General features: G+C 37.0%; 2 protein-coding genes and 1 long non-coding RNA gene across 4 annotated transcripts in view; 2 read left to right on the top strand and 1 right to left on the bottom strand.

Annotated features, from left to right (window-relative positions):
- Positions 1 to 20,479, bottom strand: part of LOC143213558 (uncharacterized) — a 126,864-nt gene that overhangs the window by 21,183 nt on the left and 85,202 nt on the right. The window lies entirely within an intron of this gene.
- Positions 4,733 to 11,469, top strand: LOC143213559 (uncharacterized). The gene is made up of 2 exons (XR_013009994.1): positions 4,733 to 4,915; positions 11,244 to 11,469. It is a non-coding gene; the product is annotated as an uncharacterized LOC143213559 (long non-coding RNA).
- The window catches only part of LOC143213551 (uncharacterized), a 71,312-nt gene continuing 62,331 nt past the window's right edge, over positions 11,499 to 20,479 (top strand). The window contains exons 1-2 of the mRNA XM_076433499.1: positions 11,499 to 11,647; positions 14,199 to 14,286. Of these exons, the coding sequence (XP_076289614.1) occupies positions 14,270 to 14,286 (17 nt within the window). The 5' untranslated portion in view covers positions 11,499 to 11,647; positions 14,199 to 14,269. The remainder of the gene's footprint in view (positions 11,648 to 14,198; positions 14,287 to 20,479) is intronic.

Below are 20,479 nucleotides of genomic sequence, written 5' to 3'. Positions count from 1 at the left end.
AAGGATAAACATAAAGATATGCAACTAAAAAGAGGTAGAGAGGAGAAAAGAGTCGTGGTAACCGGAGTAAAAATGGCGGAACGATGAGATCGCTTTTGGAACTTATTGTAAGATTCGGGACATCGTGTTGAGCGAGAGAGAAGACAGGGTGGTAAGTGTGTAAGTAAACCTGGTAGAAGAGGAGCTCGCAGACGGAGAAACAGAACAGCAAACAAAGAAACTGTAGGGGTAAAAGGCAACAGAAGTGGGCGGATGCCGAATGAGCCTTGGATCCACAGCGATGGGAATACTGCATATAGAGAGACTGAAAGCGATAGTGAGAAATGTATGGAAACGGATTACCCGAAGACTACAGAAAGGACTAATTACAATGCTGCACGAAGAGGGAGCAGGGACGAGTTACGGGAGGATAAGTTTATTGCGTGCAGCTGGCAAACTCCACAGCATTCAATGGGAGAAAGAGGTTCAAGGGAAAAGCATATTACCTGCTCAGGTGGATAAAGGAACAAATAACATTGTGTACTAGGTGCTCGGAAAAATATGGAATCATTCGATATATATGGATTTACTTTTTCCTTGGGCAAACATAAATTGAAAAATGATGTCTTATTCCGCAGTTTGACGTTGCTATGATTTTCACAGAAGTTTGAACGTACCGATCAATCAGTTCTTGTAATCTTTCACATACTGTCAGAACCAGAGTCGCCGGATTAAGACTTGTTTCCCCATTCTACCTTCCCCTTCTACGACGCTATTCCCCCACGTTGACGCCCACGGTCACGTGACGCGCTCCGTCTTTGTCGTGCATGTGTAATAATGTCACGTGACTGATCCGGTACTGGCAGAGAGAGGGTAACTTTTTCCTCTCATCTAGCGACTCTGGTCAGATCATGATTTTTGCAGAGTATAATTCGCTGTTATTTTTCAGACAGAACCTTTTTGTACACGAAGATAATCTGATTCCTTAGTTAATCGAATATTTGTAATATCTGTACACAGTTATTGTAGTTTCATTTATTGCTCCGTTACATTCCTACCTGAACAATAGTGAAACTACTTATGTAATGAAAAGCTTGTTACTCTCTTGCATTTCCGAAATGGCTAAATTAGCTGTGATTATTCCAACTACCGTCAGTCTACAAGAAAAATATTCCCGGAAATTAGTAGCGACGGATACGAAGCTGCTTTGTGGAAGTTAGTTATCTTGACTAATAGTAGCAATCAAATATTAGCTTAGCAAACATCCTCGCAAAGTTCTAGGTTAACACGATGAAGTATTAGTGGCACAAATTGCTAAACTCTGTTTTATTAATGGTGAGTTAATTACAGGTTTGCGCAATTCAGAACGGTTTTCCGTTGACGTGATTCCGTAAAAATGTCTTTCCTTGTGTCGTTTCCACGCAACTAGGGTCGCTAGGTCGACCTCGATACTGAGAATCGGAGAACACTAGTTTTAATTGATCAATGGATTTATCGTCCTCTCCGAGTCACTGTTTGCATGCTGGAAAAACCGCCCGAGAGGAATTTTCTATCCGTGAACGGTAGCTATTGTGGAGCTGCAGGCACTATCTTATCTGCACGTGTGCGACGGTTACCGCGACCATGTTAAAAATGATTGTTAATTTTTTCTCCACGGCTCATGCCAGCGGCACGCCGCATTCCACAGCAACTTGCTCTAATTAGTTTCTAATTATACCGCGAGCAAAGATTTCTGAGCAACTAGTGGACTTCGAAACAAGTACATAAATTGTCCATTTGGAAATAAATTCTGTCGTTCTATTGATTTTTATTGCTAGATAGCGGGATAAATAGACTGTGGATCTTTATGCAAAATAAAAATGTTGAACATCGATTCTGAGATCGTTGATTCATTTTTGACAACGAACAATAAGTTCATCTTGCTGGTAACTTATTGATAATCCAACAGGTGGAGTGGAAGACGAGCCTTAATTTGACTTAATTTGGCTTTGAGCTCTTAAATTCGTTTAACTTTCTTAATTTTAATGCATTTCTAATAGCTGGAAAATCGTTTCTGTCTCTGCGAATGGGAATTTACAAGGAATACTTAAAATGTGAAAACTTCCGCTGCGAAACAGACACAGCAGCAATTATTCCGAGTACGACTGAAATTATGTAGTCGCTCGAATTATCTTCACCTGGCATCGTCTCCTTAATTATCCAGGAAAACGATCCGGCTGTTAGTCGCGTGGGTGTGTATCAAATATCGTGCTAATGGGGATCCTGGCAGCAGGACGAATAATCGCATACACGTATCGGCTATGATATACGAGCAGACGATCGTTCCAAATTCCTTGGTCACGCATCATTACCAAGAAATGGCACTAACAATGAATTTTAAGATTCACTGGTCAGCTCTAACATTTTATACATTTTGGATATTTTCGATAAATAGTATATGTATATTTATGGTCAATAGTTAAGGAATACAACTGCCTGTACACAATTATAAGTGATATTTCCGTTGCGAAGATTTCACAACTATCGAGACATTACTTTGGTGAGGTTTTCATGTAGGACTGGTTGCCGGCTTCAAGGAGCACGCAACTGTAGCGTCGTAAAAATGAAAAGCTGTTAATGTAACTGTTCAGGATCATTCTTCCGCGATGCGGTAAGCGCTTGATCATTTGCGTCCTTGCGAATGAAGAATGGATCGCATAAAGACGAAAAAAAAAGATAGCGCAATTCCTTTGTAGGCAGAGACACAGTCCTCCCTTCTGTTTGCTGTCCATTAGAGCCGCGCAAAAGGATTTTTCCCCATCTTATCATTCCTCGACTTCTTCCGTTTCGAGGACCTGGCTCCATGGTCGTGTAATTAAAATCGGATTTCCCGTAATTAGAAGTAGAGCGGACGGGCTCGGAGAGATGTCGCAGATACCGTTCCGGCATTTCCACGTTGCTTTTACGCCGCGCCCTGGGGAAAAAGGCGTAGGAGAAGAAAGCCTTGTCTTCCGAGGATACGCCGGTTGCTCCTTAATGCTTGGCCGTAGTCGTCCTAATGGGGTCTCTCGATATCCTTTCAGCCTATAAATGCTCGAGAGCAAACATTCTTACAGCGGGTACACTCCCGTGTAAAATGATCGCGCCATTTTCAATTCCTCGAATCAACCAGAATTTCTGAATGGAACACGCGGTATCGATCGGATAATTTTTCATTTTGCATAAAAATCCGCTGTCTAGTAAGTAGGATGCCCCAGAAGTTTATTTGCAGTTACGTTTAACATTGTTAAATGAATCGCGTGTGGCGACGCTGAACTCCTACATCGACCGTTCGCGCCAGAACCTAAGCGTAAGAATGGAGTCCGCAACCTGGCGTCCATCTTCCGATGGACGATCAGTAATTTATATCTTTTTTAAAGCAAACTTTCATTTTTCCAGGTTATCGATATCGTTTATAGTTATGTGGAAATCAATGAAAAGTACGACATCGATGGAAAGCGGGTATCTCCTTTATAGGCAAAATTAGTGTCAACCAATTAGGGTAGAATTCTAAGGAGAGTCCAAGCATCTATTCCAAAGTGTCCGCTTCTAAACTGGTCACACAGCCAACATCCTCTTTGGTAATTCTTTCAGTACATTAGAGTCCTTTCTGCAGCCCCTCTAATTTATTAAGGGCTAATGAAATACGTCGACAGCGAAGACAAATTCCGTAATAGTTATTTGACGAAAATGAATTCCTGAACGCAGAAGAATGAACATAAACGTCCGCACTCTATTACGTTACAGTGACGTAATTTCGCTTAGGGATGTGCACCGAGCCCCCACGGCCCGTCCATAAATTCCACTCGTGTAATTATAGTGGCCATATTTGGGGAAAAGATTCGCAGCTCGTAAACGTTGCTAATGTACGGCTTTTCCCGGGGAGAAGGCACGAGACGATGCGGACGTGCGTTGCATCTTAAACAGCCGGAAATAAGAAAATGTTTTCCGCGTATGCTCAACAGGAAAAACGTATCACAATCCCACTAAAAGCGTATTTGCGAACATCGAGGCGCCAGAATATCCCCCATCTCTTTTCTTATTTACACAGTGCCGTAGCTCCCAGCTATTACTACTTTAATTCCCGTTGCTTCGCAACACAGTAAAAACATCCCGCGAGAAAATTGCATACTGACCTGTTGTTTATTCATTGTATGTACAGGGTGGTCCGCGGAATTGCGTCGTGTTAGAACACCGTCACCAGTGCAGTTACAGAAAAATATTTTCATTTTAAATAGAAATGCACAAAATTCTTTTACATAGTCGGATTTCACTCGTGATTCTACGTAAACAGAGGTGTAGTGGTAAAAAAATGATTAGTCATCGAGATATTTTAAGAAACTGTCATGTCATACAACTCGTTCAAAAATTGTTTTTCTCCCGTTAACCGATAATTGTTTTATATTTGATTTGAATAATCAATTTTGAAATTTTTTCAAAGTCAGTAGGATCATGTTGGGTTCTCTACTCCGCGCTACACGTCTTCCGCTATTGGCCGAATCGCTTGTGGTGATGCTGAGCTCCTATGTCAACCGTTCCCGCCAGAACCTAAGCGTAAAAATGGAGTCTTAACAGATTCCCCTGCGTCTCATTATCGAAATCGCTGCCATCTCCTAATGGACGATCAGTACATTGTCCGCGAAGAATTAAATTCGCAAGTCATTTGAAATAATAGAAGTACATATATCAGTTGTCTTTCGGTTAGCGCATATGTTATAATGGAGTAGATGCTTCCGTGAACGACAGAGTGATCATTCAGTTTTGCGTCGCGTCGCGTCGCCGAACAACGCTCGTGACAGTTACCTTAAGTCATCGCTACGATAAATGGTTGATACTTATTCGCGCAATCGAATAATCGGTTCACCATGCGCATTGGAGAGCGAGCTGAAGCGGGTGCACTATCAAGTGCGATTGCAAGGTTAGGCCGACCTTGCACTTTAAAAACCCATCTGCGTTCTCCACGTTTGCTGATCATTCCCGGCCGCGTCATTGTTTCGTCGTAGTCTCCATTCTTCTCTCCTCTTCGGTCTCCATTTCCATGGTATGACGACCTTGAACCGATTTCTCGCGATTGCATCGGGTGCGGCAAATAGATTTAATCAGATTGCAGACCGTCAACGCTACGTTTCAGTTTACGGTTGTGAATGAATTATTAAAAGTATCTCGACGTCTACGATTGGCCGTGACCGTACAACGCGAGCACGGTCGCTCATTTAACCTTTCGAACCGGCGGAATTTTTCGAGCTTGTATACACGTATCTACAGGGTGTCTCGATTCTATGGAACGTTTTAATTACTTTGACGGAAGTGTGTAACAAGCAGCCATTAAAAACTTATCCTCCCCGGGTAACTTCGAATTGCGAGCAACGCAACGATTACCTGCCGGAAGATAATTAGCTCTATTTCTCTACCTCTTTCTGTCGAACTATGTATATATATATATATATATTTCTACCTCGCTTCCTATCTCCATTCATCCGATAATTCGTGCCCGAGAAACGATCGATCAACTTTTACGTAATCGAAGTTTTGTTCGTGACTACTTTTAATTGCGGGTCAATGAATTTTTTCTCGCTTGAACCAATCCGTTCTAGATCGCAAATGAATGGAAATAAATCAATTACGGGTTCAGACTTAAACTTCTATCCACGCTTTTTCGAGTATTTTCGAACTTTCTGCTTCTCCCAGAATTCAAGCTCTTCAATCTGAAATTGTTATAAGTGTACAAACGTTCTTCACATGCTCTTTCGAAACTATCTGATGCTGCTGGAATTCTGTTCTAATCGTTTTCAACTTTGATAGTTCAAGAATTCTTTTTGAACTCGTCAACTTCTGGTGATATCCTCACACAGCTGAAATTCTTTCAATATTCTCCGAAATTTTCCCGGAAATATTTGATTATCCTGAAAGGATTTTCATGATTAACATTTTTAATTTATTATGCAATATAACATTTGCGAGCGTAGTTGTTTCAACAGATTTTATCACACATCACACTGTATGAATTCATGACAGAAATTAATAGCTGGAACATAAAACAGCAAAAGAATTTAAACAATTTAAGAATGATGATTTTCATCTGATTGAAATTATTGAACGAGAAACAAAACTTCCACATGGTTCCCGTTTTTTACAATTCATACAAAATGTTTTTATGTTGCATAAAGATTCACAGTCTAATCTAATTTGATCCAAGAATTTACATGAATTCAAAACAGTATTAAAATACGAGTATTATTATTAATTTTGTAAAATTACAGTACAATATTGGTTCACATTATTACACAAATTATTACAAAATCTGAAATTTATTAATTCCAGAAGTCCAGATTTGTATTCCATAAAATTTCTCTTTTGTAAAATGTTTGCAAAATTATTATAGGACATAATAGAAATTATTTCGAATAGAAAAGTTCATTCCCAATAAGAGTATCATCTTTGTACACTGTGCACAGGAATTTATTTCCCGAACAAACTAGAATCGCCTGTAATTGTGAGTATAGATCCTTAAAACATTTTTATCTCCTCTAAAATGTTACCGAGCTACTCTAATTCCCTTTGGGTTTTCCTATTCCCGTGGAATTCGTTTGACATTTTCTGCTCTGTGCCGGCCAATAAACGGCACAAGGACAACACGTACACGGTTTTCGAAGCATGAAGAGCGATAATGAACTCCTGTAACTCTTCTTTGCTGCAGCTCTGTAAAAAAACGGAACGAAGAGAAATGCGGAGAATCGGTGAAACGAATCGATTTTGTGCTGTGCTACTGTGTTGGCTCATATGTAATGGGCATAAATAAACCCGGATTTGCAGAAGCTACGAACTACGAGAACCGGGAAAAGTTTGCTGTCTTTACATATAGGGTGTCTCGATTTCACGAGGCTTTACTTCGAGAATTTATTGCGGCTAGGTTTCCGATTCTGATAAGTAGAATCGGCGAGTAATGGACAGATACAGCTGCCGAGTTCAATGCAATTAGTCACTCGTCTAATAAATATTTGATTGAACTATTGTGGCCGAGGCTCCACTCGAATTTATACCAATAATTATTTGGGTTATTTAATGTAAAACTGATGCTAGTTAATCATTGATAATGACGAACTAAGTGGAAGTTTTATAAAATAAATACCGCGAAGGCTAAAGTTATATTGCAATTATTTTATTTAATGATGCATGGTGTTAAACCAAACAAACGAACGAGTAAATTGTTGCATTTTTGAAAAATTAGTCAGGGATGCCAACGAAACAGATAAATAAATGTCCGGCATATTTCGAAAATGGATAAAGCGAATTTTGATACCACTCAAATATTGACTTACACCATTTTGGAATTAAATGGCTCATTTACTGTGTAACTATTAATGATAAATTTGTGGATTTAGTTGAAATTTTACCCATCTCACCACGTTTCTATTTACCATTTCGATAGAGCTGAATGTTAAATGTACATATAATATTAAATACAATTTAAATTTAATAATTTTCAAAGTATATTCTGAAAGTTCACTTGGCGGTTCACGAAGGCAACCAAGCAGTTGTAGTTTTCAATCTGTACAACTTGATTTCCGGTGGTATGTACAACGATATTAATGTTTAAGAGACAGTCAATATTTGCATGTTACAGTAAGTTTCGCGACGAGAGAGGCGCACCGTAGTCAGACAGCACTGAGATAACCACCGGCGAGATTTGTTGAACAAACTTTCCCACGCAAGATGACGCATGGGAGGAAACAGACGAGCAGCAACGAACTCTTTTCTGTCGGAAAACAGATAACCAGGCGTACAAGTGCAAATGTCTGCGCCGCGCCGCGCCGCGCGCCGTAACGATCTAGATACCGTGAATCGTGCCGCCATTCATAAAAGGACGTCTCGAATCTGCTAGATGAAAAAGTGGCAAAGGAATAAAGCGCCATGATAAATGAAACGACTCTCATACATCCTTTCCTCGATGAATGAAATTTAATCTTCGAACTGCCTCTTAAAATTCTAGTTGCGATATTCTTTAAATCGATGCTTTGTAGCATCCCAGTAACTTGTTTATTTAAAAGTACAGTTATTGTCAGGTTGTTACCGATGAAATGTGGGATTTCCTTTGGGAGAATCAAATTTATGATTTTTAATTAAGACACAGGAAGATGAAGAATTTATATAATTCCATATACTATTTAAACTTTATGTATATTCGAAGTTACACGCAAAACAAGTTAATACTTTTTATATTTAAAACTCGCATTTTTCAACTTTATAACTAGAGATTGCGGATTTTTATAAATTTATGATAAAAAATGGTTTGGTCAAAATCGTAGACATTAGAAGTACGAAATTATAAATGCATTTTCACCCAACTTCTGTTTCTTATTGACCTGGACAACATTTTATTTTGTTTAATTAAAATTTAAAGTTGTAAAATATGAGAGAATTATAGATAAGAATTCCAGCCAACAACCGTAGTCCCGTTGAAAGCACCGGTTCTCGTTAGATCACCGAAGTTAAACAACGTGGAACGTGATCGGCACTAGGATGGGTGACCGTCTGGTCAAAAACCAGAAAGTGACCCACCAGGGGTGTTTTTCACGTGTTGTTGGCAAAAGGTGGTTCGGAACCCACCATAAAACAGTAGGTCCCGCTGAAAAGGCGATGGTGAGAGTGGAAAAAGGAAGAGGATTGGTAAATGAATTTGAAACCCTGAGGGGACCAAATATCATGTCCATACCATACCATAGATAAGAATTCCAATCCTACATTATAAAATACTAATGTAAAGTATAGGTACTTACAAATTTTTCAGAATCTTCTGTTCCTCCGTTGAATCCACAGCACATTGCCATTTAAGGGGCCTATTCACGATCAATCATGTTGCGCAGCATGATGTTGCTCAAATCTAAATTGTATTCACGTTGACACATAATTTGAGCAATCAGACACACAGACAACCCGTTTGTTGTGCAAAAAATATCAGGAAATTCAGATTTTACACGACAGGTTGCGCAATTAGTCAATCACTATCATTCACGATCAATCATGTTGCGCAATAGGCATTGTTGCTGTGAAGCACGGAACATCACACTTCTATACAATCATTGTACACTACACAACACACTTTCCGAAATTGTGACAGCGAACACGAGCAAGTTATTCCGGCCACGATCAAAATAGTTCTGCGATTGTTATCTCGGTTTTTTCGTGAATGGTTAAGGTGAATTCAGCTGTACAAAGGTAGCATTTGTTGATTGGACGCGGGCGTGTCGGAAGGTCTTTAGGTTGGGGAGTGGGAAACTGTCAAGGAAATTCCTTTTCGTATTGTTTTCGGTCGTCAATGGCATAATTTATAATCAACGTCTGCTCGTTGGTCGGTGGGTTGTAAACTAATCAGTTCCCAACTGACCGTGTGCGTTTTATGTCTGCTATAACACCCTTTTCAGGTATATCGCCAGTGTGTACCATAATAGCGCACCAATAATAGAAAAAAGTGGTACGCGACGGAACACAGATGATTCTCGAAAAATCAATATGTGTAATTCAAACTCAAAATAGTATGATGGGAGGGCAGAGTTTCCGCGCGGAAGTCGCATTTAGATCGCAGAACTATTTTGATCGTGGTCGGAGTAACTTCTCGTTCGCTGTCACGATTTCGGAAAATGTGTTGTGTAGTGTTTAGTGATTGTGTAGCAGCGTGGTATTTTGTGCTTCGAAAAACAGAGCCGGAAAACATTTATTCGGACGTATTCGCGTGTGTAAATAATAGTGTGCTGTGGATCCCACTGCAGGAATAGAAGATTCTGAAAAATTTGTAAGTACACTTTACATTAGTATTTTATGATGTAGGATTGGTACTCTTGAATATAAGGTTTGCTCTCATATTTTGCAACTTCAAATTAATGATCTGAATAGGCAGGAAGACGATAACTTCTTTTAAACTTCGTTTGTCTCGAGGCACGCACACGATGATGTGTGAACCACTATTATCAACGTTAAAAAATAATATAACTGCGGGAAGGTCAAGAAGAACAGACCAGCGTGTACAATCAATTTCAAAAATAATTACAGTTCAACAAATTCAACCAAATTTTGAAAATTTGATTACTGTTACAAACATTGCCAAGTTTTTTCGAAACAAAAATGAAAGTTTTATTCAAATAAAGTAAACTTGAAAAGAATATTTCCGTTTTATATCGGGTCAGCTTCTTTCTATTGCGGCCCCCGAATTAATTTATAATACTTAATGAGGCCTTTGGTGGCAGAGTTGTGCAGAATTACAATTGAATTACTCCAGGAATTATAATTACTAGACTGCGGATTTTATGCATTTATGACAAAAACGGGTACGTATTTAAAACAGTGGACATATATTAAAAAGATTTAAGGACACCAGTGTATTAGCTTCACCTTAATAAGATAATTAAAAGAAGAAAGACATGTTTACTTCGCTCCAATATCTTGCAATTAATGTAAACATTTTTTATTTTACATAAAGTTCCGCAGTCTAATAATTACAAAGTAATTGAATCACATTGTAATTCAGTCATATTGTAATTTATAATTCAGATCTTCATTCAATTACATTACGATGTAATTCATAATTGCAATTGGAATACAATTATAAAATACTTTGTAATTAAATTAAAATGTAATTCGTAATTGCAATTGGAGTACAATTATAAAATAGCGTTACGTATTATGAAGGAGGACGAGGAGTAGAAACTACGCCGCATAGACAGCAAACAAGTATATGAAAGAAAAACAAAAATATATCGCACTTCTTCAAAGTTCTGGGCTATAATTTGGAGAGATTATATTGCATTTCAATTACACATCTCATTAAAATACTTAGTAATTGAATTAATTGAAAGGTTTGAATTATGTAATTCAGTTATGACATACTTAGTTGAATTACATGGTGGCTTGGTGGTAAAAGAGTCGTTTGACATGTCTGGTCTATATACGTATAACTCCACACAATCAAATTTTGCAAGAACTTTAACAGCATATATTTCGATAACTATTTGCTTGCGACATATGATTTCTTTCAAACTTGGTCTATTCTCGATGAGTGGAAGACGTTGATGTAAAAACAAACTTTAGCAAGAATTGTCTTTATTATAACCAATTTTGCGGCAAGTTTCTCTTACAAATGTCCACCGATCCAGAGGTATAGATTCACCCCTAGGACGGATGGTCATTACTTTATATAAACCCTGTACATACATGCGGTTGTGTCCAATTCACTGTTCCGATTATGTCTACAGTGTTCCAGCGAACAATGCACCCTTAAATCATCCCTCGGACGGTCCGATCTCTCTGGATGTGCTCAGCAGGATCAAAGAGGAGGCGCGAACGAAATCTACATGCGATCTGTTGGTACCGTTGCGAGCGTGTAACACGCGGTGGGTGGAAGAATGTTGGTCCCAGAGCTGGGAGGGGAATCAACCGGCTGGCAGGGGAATAATAACGAACCGAACGACACGCGGCTAAGTCAGAGAGCGGACAGGAGGCTTTATAAATCGCGAGGATGTTAGCCGGACCAGTGATGCGTCGACCGCGATCGGATGCATCTGTGACCGTGTCGTCGTCAATTTGATTCTGAGAGCGAGTCGCGCGGCCCTCGTGTGCCCTTGTCTCGAGGAGACATACAGTGACCGGTGAACACCGCGTACGTGTTATGTTTATGCGATTTTCACTTTCAAACTAACTTGCCTCGATCGACACCGAATTGTACATTTAGATTAGTGTTTCGGTTGTACGCCTGCTGTGAATCAAGAACGTATTGGCATACTGTGACTCAATATTCGTACACTATTTAACACTAAACCTACCGTGCCTCAAAAGTAACTGGTACATGTTCCCTTATAAAAATGACAAGATAGATTTTCTTTAGACTTTGTGCGGCTCCTATAAAATTGTATCCAACAATTGTAAAATAATAAATCTAGAACCGGTCATTCTGATCGGTGGTGATAGGTTTAGTGTTAAGACAGAGTAACTTTTTCACAAGTGAATGAAATTCATTGTTTTTTTCAAGAAGTTAGAGGATTGGTTTTTGCTAGATCACCTGCAGAGGGAATTATGAGAAACGTGCTCTTTCATTTGGGCCTTCCCTATTGAGAACATTATATTTGCCAAATTTTCAGATTGTATACATCTGACATATGTATGTCCATCAACTTTTTAAATGGCAATAATTACGAACCAGTATTTAGTATTTAGCGCAGTATTTAGTATTTTCTGAATTAACTACAATTTTTCAAAAATTTCATTCTCACGTTAATTAGCACACTTGGCTAAGGACCAGCTAATTACTTAATGAGCTGAGTTCTACAGTAGTTAATAAAAAAATCCATATCTTTCAACTTTTAAAAAAGTTATTCTCCTTAAAAGAGTGTACAAATATTAATGCGACGCACTGTATAATTTTCGCGAGATAATATCTAAATTAAAATAGTAGCATATCGATACAATATAGATATTTTAGTATATTTGAGTTTTTCTAAAATTTAGCAATAAAAAAATCAAACATAAGTACATCGGTGTTGTATGAAAAATTCAAAATGTGTTCATGAAAAAATATTTATTATGACAGGAATTATTTCGTATTTTTGAAACACTACCATGTAGTTTTTTTTTAGTGTGTATCATTTTTAATTTATGTACATAATGTGAATTCAGAATAGTTCATTAATCAAGCAAACGGCAAGTGGTTAAGTATGCGAAACTATAGGAAATAATACATTAGTAAAAACATAATTTTTAACAACAACAATCTTTTTAACAACATTAAGCGAGCACGTTACGATTAACAAGATTTTTTGGAGCCACCTAACATATTCTTGTAGTGTAGCAATATGTTTATACAATAATATGATTTTGTTTCCTGAATTGTTTACTACGATCTCGTTCACAATATCTTCGTTTGCAAAACAAATGAATTTCCATAGCTGCATAACGTGTAAAAGAGTGGTCAAATGAAATATTTGAATTAAATTCTTTTGTGTAGTAAGCCAAAGACTGGTTTCGTGCATTTCTACATAAATATTTGTATTACTAATTCTTGGAGGTCTTCCGTACATTCAGTACGAAACATTCGTTTGTTGAGGAAACATCGATGGTATTTATGGAGAACGACGTTGCAGATAAAGTATTTCAAAAACAAGCCATGTTATTGTAGTATTATACATTAGATTTCGTACATTTATGAGAAAAATAAATGTATCTAATGCAAAACAAAAAAGAACGTTCAAAGTAATGTAGCAGATGTAGCTTCTGAACAATTTTTATTCTGCATAAAAATCCGGAATTTATATACATATTTTCAAGGTGGAACATACAATGAGTGTAAAAAGTAATCGTACGCCCTTTAAAATAGGATAACTTTTTTATAATTGCACCAAACGACCTGATTTTTTATAATCAAGTAGAAGCATTGGTTTACGAAATGATACGCAAAAATCTTCCAAAAATTATAATTTACAAGGTTACACACACATGCAAAAATAAAAAAGGCATTTTCTAAAACTTTTTATTTGGGCCCTTAAAGAATTATAATATACTAATTATATGCTTCTGATTATAAAAAATCAGGTTGTTTGGTACAATTATAAAAAAGTTATTCTGTTTTAAAGGGCGTACGAATACTTTTTACACCCACTGTATAACACGTGGATTTTTCTTCGTTTGTAATTTAAGAACATTATAAAGAAGATATATGGCGCAGCTTAATCTTCCGCAACATAATTTTTATATCTGTCGGCTTTCAATGTAATACTGTTCCACTTTTATTGAAACCATTCTTTTGTTATAAGATAGTATTGAAAGCAGCTTGAATGGCGCGAGCATTGAAATAATATGCTAATTGTAAGTTACGAACGTTGGTAATCGTAGATAAAAAATTGTACAAGAAATATGTTGCAAGAGATAAGGTATCGACACACTGCTGACGTAAGTAGAAAATATGTGTTCAAAAAGAATTAATTTGTAAGAATTAGCATTATTTATTCAATGTTACAGAATAATCAAAAACTAGTGAAACGTCTATATTGTATCAATATGCTATTTTTTAAATTGACATTATCATAATGAAGGAGTGTGCTAGTACTATTTTGATTCACCGTATGTCGTATCGCTTTGAATTGTTTTATTGTTTCGAATAGTTGTATATAAAATTCAAAGTATTGGTAGTTTAGTATGTAATTGGTTCTGTCGTTCAGGAGAAGGTTTTCTGGTGACATTGGAGAAGAATATCTGCTAAGAAGATAAAGGACCCGACAAATTGTGGAGGATGCTGTCAATTGACAGGTGAGTGAATGCATAAACATCTTTTTTCTCTACGAAAATGTTACACTGCATCAGTATCCATTAATAACGAGTTCGCGCTAGTATCCTCTTTTCATATAGACGCCTGAACTTTGTCTGACAGTGAGACACGACAGTTTGAACGATAATTCCATTGCTTAGTGACTGCAGTGTTATATTTAATACGTAACATATTGTAAACTATTGGCTATTGTCTACAAAAATAGCGTACTCGGTGTCATGAATACTAGTCTCTCTCTCTCTCTCAAGGGCTCATTCAGAAGACAGTGGCTTTGTTGTAAAGACAAAAGACTGTACGTCTGTATATGGAAGACTTTTTGTCATAATGTTCTATGCATTCGAACCGATATAGTCGATACACAATTATACCGAAAATCACGTTTTGCGCATTTTGCCCACATCCTCCATTGTTCCGAGACAATGCGGCTTTACAACTATTGTTATACATGCACAGTTTGCTACAATAAGCAAAATCGACAGACTAACTGTTCGATGATAACAGGTGCGGAAAATACGTATTACTCGATACATTTATATTTGCATTTTCATACGTTATTATTCATATATAATGCGTAAGACGTTTTATTTAAAACAACCGTTGTATTGGGTTGAAACGAAAGTTCGTAGCACTTTTTAATTAAAATTCAAAGATAACATTAAGATATTTACTCATAGGTTACTTCAATAACAGGATAAGTTAAAATTATGTTATTAAATAAATCTATGAATCCTTATTTTTTTGTTTTGAATTTTAATTTAAAAACGCTACTTTCGATAACGATATAAACTACTAAACGATAACTTTCTTTCGAAACAATTTTTTCATCTGTATAAATAACAATGTTGTATATTTGAAATTAATCACTTAAAAGAAAAAGTATTTTATTTTGAAACCATTCAGATCTGTTCGTAGTCAATAACAGTGACAATTAGATCGTATTTGTTTTTTAAAACTGAATTAAAATTGGGAAGAAATTACTAGAGGTAGAGCAGTAGAGTGTTTGTAATTATGTTTGCAGTTCACATTCCAAAAACATGAAAGGAAATATTTTTGTTTCGTTTCGAACATACATTTTCTGGATTTCGTCGAGGTTTTATGGTGGCCTGATGGCCAGGTCAGCGTGTTAAACAGTTTCCGGCAGAAATAGCGACGTGCAAGCGTCCCTCTCGCAGATTCTGCAAAAAGATTTTGCGTTCCGCTCGGGATAGGGTTATCGGCGGCTCGGTAGCTCCGGCAGAAACGTGTGGCTGACTGACGTCGGCATCGATCGTGGGCAAATTGGATTGCCGCTAAAACAGTGGGGGCTATATCTTACGGCTTATGGGGATAGCGTTCAGTGCCGTTGTAAAAGCTCGAAACTTCGGTAACGAGAGTGAATTCTGACGTTCCGTTGTTTCTGCGCGGCACACCATTTTCGAACACGAATATTCGACGGTGAATATGGCACATGCGATCATCCAACGTTTATCGTGATCGACGAAACCTCGTGGGCTTATCGAGACACCGTCGGGCCCATCACGGCTCACGCGCGTTTAAATGAGGCTCGATGAGGCGGAGAACGGCGTTCTGTCGTGAGTGATTCTACCAGGTTGTAATCAAAGCATCAATACGGGAGTCACAGCAGAGTTGGGCAAAAATTTTTGTCCAAATAAAATTTTTGCCCAACTCTGTTCACAGTAATGTATACGTGAATACTTTGGGTACGAAATGTTTCTTGTGTACGGATACTCCTTTTTGACCTGTTAACCCCTTACCGTACCTTTTTTTACAGTTACAGTGATTAGAACGTCTTTGTAATTTATATTTTTTGTATGTCTACATTTATTTTAATGCTTATATATTAGAGGTGTGCGGGACCGGGATGGGATTCCCGAAAATGTTCGGGTTTCCCGTGAATTTTTTCGGGATTTCTGATACTGTACGGAATCTTTTAATATTGCTTTTAGTCTTTATCTATGCTATAAGAGTCTTCTATATAATTTCGTTTTCCGGAAAACTATAGAAATTATATAGAAGACTCTTGTGGCATAGATAAAGACCAAAAAACAATATTAAAAGATTCCGTAGAGTATCGGAGATCCTGAAAAAATTCACGGGAAACCCGAACGTTTTCGGGAATCCCGTTCCGGTTCCGCACACCTCCATGAAATATTGATTACAAACGAATCAAAATTGATTCATATTTGTAACATTCATATTCGTAACATTCATATTTGTTAGACTTTGTTAAAAATCTTCCTCACGGGTCTGGCTCGTCAAAATACGGCAAGCGGTTAATGTCGAAGAAAAGGATAGCGAATAAACAAAATCGTTGACACTTCGGTGAAATAATACTAACCCTTTGTAGAGTCGGAGCTATTCTAATTCGAAAAGTAAACATTTCTTCAGACCCAGAATAATTCCATTGTATATAATTCTTTCATTTTATGGATATGAGATATTGCTATAATATCTCTCATACAATACAACAATACTTAAATGTGTAGTAATTGATTAGTAGACTGCGGATTTTATGCGTTTATGACAAAAATGAGGTGTAATTTAAAATAGCAAAAACATTAGGAAAATTTAAACATACTATTATATTATTTTCAACCTAGTAAAAAAACATGGTAGGGAAGAAACTAAATTTCTATTTCACTCCAGTTTGTTGCAATTCAGGTAAGAAAATTTTATTTTGCATAAAGATCCGCAGTCTATTGATTAGATACCAATATATTGAATAATGTAAACGAGATATTGTGAATAGTACAGCAATTTTTAGTAGTTCCTCTCGGTCGCCACTCGAGCTCTAAGGGCTAATCAAGTGACAAAGCTTTGTTGTTCCCGATTATTTTTTTTTGTGAAACTTTTGTCAATACATCAGAGATGTTTTTCTGATTCAAATGATTCCAAACGCGACACAATTCGGATCACCTGTACTTGTTCAATTCACGAAAAATGAAGATAGGATAAACTGTAGTGATTGGCAGCTTGAGCCAAAATCGTAGCAAAAATCTTTTTATCTTTTATTGAAATGTTTAAACGAGCTTAACTTGCTATTATTATAAGCTAATAGAGATTTTTCAGCAAAATCAAACAGTTCTACGAGTCATAAATCTTTTATTATAAATTATATTTGGTGAATAACAATTGTAAGACAAAAAATAGTACAGTCATCGGCACAGTAAGAAGTAAACGTTAAACAGGCTATTTGTTTTATAATTAAATATATACGCACTTATTACATCAGTAGTACAGTCCGAAATTAAGTTAAAAATCGATAAAGTATACTTACCCGTAACGAAAATTTTAATAAAACACTATTTACACTGCATTGTGGTCATCTGACGGTCTTGCTGGATGTACCAGCGTTGCAAACACAGTCATATGTTATGAACACTTCAACGTTGCTTTGAAATATAAATAACAAGCAATATAAAATGATTTCATATACCAGGAATTTTTAATATTTGCCGTTTAAATCAAAAGTGCCAATAATTACTACAGTGCCAGCAATAGTACAGTTTACCCTTTTTTTTGTTTTATTGTTTTACGTCGCTTCTTCAACCGCTATGGTTATTAAGCGACGGGACCTATTGCGAACGCGAACCACCTTAGGCTCCACAGTTTTAAATGACATGGAATATTTCCAAAGGTGCCGGCGCGCGGCTTGCTTGCTTGCTTGCTTGACAATATCAAATAATGTAAAAATTCAAAGAATATTGTAAAAATACAGGTAACATCCGACAGTAGAACATTTCAATTAACCGGATAGATAAAACGGTATTCTGCGATGCTTGCAATGCATCTTGTTTTATCATAGATTGATTGAAGATATGAGTGTCTCGTTTTTTCAGAGACAAGTATTAAGTTACAAGTGTTTGTGATAAAGCCGCAAAAACTCGTCTGCTGCAGTGTCTCGAATTTCCGTCGGATAGCAATTGTTTTCCTCCAGGTTATTTGATCAGCTAAATTATCATTATAATGAACACACATGCGTTCGATAGTGAGTGTACGTTCTATAATACGCACGCGGACGGTACGATCATTTTGTCGCCTTGAGTATTAAATCACACATACGATTAGTGGAAAATGAATGGGAACAATACCTAATCATAATTAAAATGAAAATTGAAACATTAAAATTTGCGAGAAAATGAATTTGGAAAAAATAACAGAAGCATTATTTTAGTATAAATACAGAGGAAATTGAGACGTTAAAATCAGTGTTTTATCAGAAATATAGGATTCCTATAAAAAATTAATTTACAATTATTGTTTAAATTTTAAAAGAGAGATTGTAGCCTCCTAGAAGTTAGACCCTCACTTGTTAAATTAAATAATTTCAACAGTTGTGCTGAGTTGTGCTAAGTTTGTGCTATGTTGTGCTCGAATATTACAGCTATAATATAAAAAATAAGACTAAAAATGGAGAAAAACGATTTTTTGAGTAGCCCCCCTCTTTTTATTTTTTTAATCCGTGCGATTCTTTTGCATAAAATAATTATAGATTCGTCAAAAAGTTCAATAAAACGGTGAATTCTAATTCCAGAGGTATCAAGTTACATATTTATTTTAGAATCGATTGTTGTGACCGCGTATTCAATTTTCAATTCCGTACACGTTTAATAAATTTAACCTCTACGATTATTCCATTAATTTGCGGAGTGCAACTTCGGTTAATTAAAAGTTGTGTACGTTGATAAACTGTTGAGTTTAGAGCACGTGTATATCAATATTTCGATGGCCGATGTCGCGCATGCATAACATCGCTGTATCGCACGAAAATATAAATTTTGTGCACGCGGAATACCAAATATATTTCGCGCAATATATTTCTCTGTCTCTCGGCAGAGAATTTCGGCTTTTATTTCGTAGTATTACGTTTTATGCTTTTTTTTTGTTTTGATTCCACGTTGTATATTTGTGTCTTTTCACATTCACGTGACGCACTGTTCGCTGTAATTTCATATCAGTTTAAGAAAAAAGTTTCCGCATGGAAGGAATAATAAACTTCGACCTATATAGATGTACTGAAAATATTACTGCACTGTTCATGCATCACAGTTTGTTGTTATTAATAAGTTGCGGATGATCATGCAAAATAAAAATGCACTTCTCTCTTCCTGAGGACATTTGAAGTGCCATTTTTCATTTGCACAGATGTCCGCCCCGGCTTTATTTAACTACCACCATTTAACTACTGGTATATATTCACAAATGTGTCTGTCTAAACGCAAAACAGAAAAAGAAAAGTTGTGCAAATGCTGAGAGGAAGGAAATGTAAACAAATACATCCGGCATACAAAGCGGTGTTCATTATGTGTCTGATACGCAACGAATGAAACATAAACACTCTACGCACTTGTTTCATCGACGCAATCTCGATAAAATAAATAAAAGTCAATAAGCGACCCACGTTCCCGGCATAATTCATCAAATCGCTTATTGACGACGGCCGTATCTCACTAAAGTTTCGTACCGTCGTCTATTGACGACAGCCGTAGTTAAAGGGTTAAGGAGTTATGCGATGGCGGGGAGAATCCGCTGAGCGTAGCGTTGGCATCGCGCCGCGGTGAAGCAGTGAACAAAAGAAGGAGCAAAAAAAGGTTGTCCTTTTACCGGGCAAGAGATAGAAATGTCAGGTCCGTATGGCGTTTATGAGTCTCTATTGTCCTATACCTCTCTTAAGAAACTTTCTAAAAGAAGGACAAACTTTTTTCAATTTGCAAGAAAAAAAACCGAAACATGTGATTGCCATAAATTCTAGTCTTACAGCGATCCCTCTTGTGTCGTATTTTTTGTGTCTGATTACCCCGTCGTTCAACATGCGTACTGCCATTCCTAAACTTTTCAGAAAAAGTTCGCGTAAAACCAGTGTCGTTCGAACCGCGGTAGAGAGAACATCTCTAAAAACCTGTCAATTCGTAGTTTACGGTTGTTAATAGCATAGCTGTGTGTTGAAGAATGTGAAGAATGATCGTGAGTGTAGAAAAATTTCACGATTTCCTCGATCTCCTCGATCTGGCGACACTGGTTTCGACTGACGCTGAAAGGAAACACCGTTGAAACCCCGAAAGAAAACCAGGGTCCACTCGTATCTCCAGACTGTTTATGTTGGGCCCCACAGTTCCGGCTCTTGAAACAAAGCATCAAATGGGATACTTCGAAATCTCTGTTTAGAAACGATTC

This window comes from Lasioglossum baleicum, chromosome 11 (assembly GCF_051020765.1).
Source record: "Lasioglossum baleicum chromosome 11, iyLasBale1, whole genome shotgun sequence".
NCBI classification, from domain to species: Eukaryota; Metazoa; Arthropoda; class Insecta; order Hymenoptera; family Halictidae; genus Lasioglossum; species Lasioglossum baleicum.
Note: the sequence above shows the minus strand (reverse complement) of the source record. Positions and strands in the feature narration are given on the sequence as shown.